Source organism: Chenopodium album, chromosome 10, assembly GCF_948465745.1.
Source record: "Chenopodium album chromosome 10, dcCheAlbu1.1, whole genome shotgun sequence".
NCBI classification, from domain to species: Eukaryota; Viridiplantae; Streptophyta; class Magnoliopsida; order Caryophyllales; family Amaranthaceae; genus Chenopodium; species Chenopodium album.
In genome coordinates this window covers 23,935,937-23,938,151 of record NC_137843.1, presented here as the reverse complement: position 1 = coordinate 23,938,151, position 2,215 = coordinate 23,935,937, and the positions used below count along the sequence as shown (strand labels likewise).

At 40.3% G+C, this 2,215-nt stretch overlaps 1 protein-coding gene across 1 annotated transcript; it reads left to right on the top strand.

The window, feature by feature from the left end:
* Positions 1 to 1,479: 1,479 nt before the first annotated feature.
* On the top strand, positions 1,480 to 1,995 carry LOC145565074 (uncharacterized). Its single transcript, XM_081625179.1, has 2 exons — positions 1,480 to 1,494; positions 1,594 to 1,995. The coding sequence occupies exons 1-2, from the start codon at positions 1,480 to 1,482 to the stop codon at positions 1,993 to 1,995; spliced, it is 417 nt and encodes a 138-aa protein (XP_081481305.1).
* The last annotated feature ends 220 nt before the right edge of the window (positions 1,996 to 2,215 follow it).

Sequence of the window (2,215 nt, the reverse complement as noted above, 5' to 3'; positions counted from 1 at the left end):
AGGCCTATAGGTTTATGTAACGTCTATAAAATCATATCCAAATGTATCACAAATAGGCTAAGAACGGTGATTAATGATTTGGTTAGCCACTTCCAAAATGCTTTTATCCGTGGAAGAGCTATCTCGGACAACATACTACTTGCACATGAATTGCTAGAAAACATCAGGAAAACTAAGAAAGGAATCAGGGGCAAAATTGCTATTAAAACGGATATGAGTAAAACGTATGATAGAATTAATTGGGATTTCTTAGGAAGAGTTTTGTGCAAATTTGGGTTGCCTAGTTTGATGGTGAAAACTATTATGAATTGTGTTAGCTCTGTCTCTTTCTCGGTGATCATCAATGACTGCACCCAAAAGCCTTTCATTCCAAGGTGATCCCTTATCACCTTATTTATTTATCTTGTGTATGGAAGCTTTGTGAGGTTTTAATTAGGAGTGAGGAAAGCCATGGGAACATTGTAGGCTTAAGTGTGGCCCAAAGAGCACCAATGAATAGCCACCTATTTTTTGCTGATGATTCGGCTTTCTTCCTACATGGGAAAGAAAGTAATGTGGTAGCTCTAAAAAATGTTCTTGACACTTACTGCAAGGCTTATGGTCAGATTATTAGCCAATCAAAGTCAGTGCTTCTAGCTAGTCCAAATTCAAAGGAACAGGACATCAACAACTTTAGTAATATTTTGGGCATAAGTAGGAGCAACAAGTTTGGTGTTTACTTGGGTATTCCGGCTGATTTTGGTACTACCAAAAAAGAGATTTTTGGGTTCATGGTGGACAAAGTGAAAGAACGACTGAATGCTTGGAATTCTCTCTTCCTGTCTTATGATGGGAGACTCACCCTTATCAAATCTGTTCTCTCTAGTCTAGGGACTTATGTCCTTTCTGTCTTTATGTGCCCCATGGGGATTCTCAAGAAAATAAATAGTATCATTGCCAAGTTTTGGTGGCTGGGAAACAAGGACTGTAAGAGGGTATATTGGAAGAACTGGAAGCATTTAACTGCTCCTAAGAGGGAAGGGGTTCTTGGTATCCTAGACGATCAATATTTTAACCAAGCCTTACTTGCAAAGCAGGGTTGGCGTATAATTATGAACACTGAAACGCTGGTTAGTAAGGTTTTTCGTGCCATGTATGGTGTTGAAAAGGCTTATATCTTTGAAAACAAATGGAGTGATAGGAACTTGGGCTCGTGGGGCAGGATGGGGATAAAGTGGGGCTTGCAAATTTTGAAGCAGGGCTGCTCGTGGTCTGTAGGGGATAGGTGCACGGCAAAAATTCACCATCCTTGGATTCATGGAAAGGTGCCTAGTTGGAATGGTCACACTGTTCCTTCAAATGCTAATGTTTCTTCACTTCTCAATACTCGTGGTGAGTGGAACCTGGCTGACTGTAATATGCTTTTTAATGAAGCCACTGTCGAGGAAATCATCACCAACTGTCCTATGGAATCTGGTGTTGAAGACTTGATAATCTGAAATGGGGACAAGAAAGGTAATTACTCTGTTAAGAGGTTACAATTTCTTGTTTAATGGGAACCATCAACATGGTCGACAACATGAAGCTAATAAGATTAACTGAAAGAATTTCTAGGGATTCCCTGGTAACCCTAGGCAGAAGATTTTGCTTTGGAAAATTCTTAAAGGAGCTTTTCCTCTAGGGAGTGAGAGAAAGAGAAGAGGGTTGGGCTCTGATCACCATTGTCTTCTATGCTATAATGAGGTAGAGAGTGATCACTTCAGTTTGGAAACTTTGGAGCACCTCTTCCGGGATTGTTCCTTTGCTAGTCATGTTTGGAGAGGTTGCACCTTGGGGCTTAATGTCAATCATCAAGCAAACATTCCAATTGCAGATTGGATTCATAATTGGCAAAGAGTCTTATGTGACAATAAGAGGGGACTGGAGGAGAGTTACTCCTTATTTATAGCTGGGTTACAGAGCATTTGGGAGGCAAGGAACAACCTGATTTTCAAGAAAACCAAGCAGAATGCTTAGGCAACCATTAAAAGGATGGAACACAAGATGATTGCTTACAAGAACACTAACAATTCCGGTGAGTGTGCAGATGTTACAGACTTAGACAATGACTGTCCTCTAGGTTTTGAAGACAAAGATACTAGGAGCAAGAAGCTTTGCCAAAAAAAATTTATGAAGCTTATTGCAGGGAGTAGCGATTGCAGGACAGCTACACTTGGGTTAAGAAAAGCAAGATGCA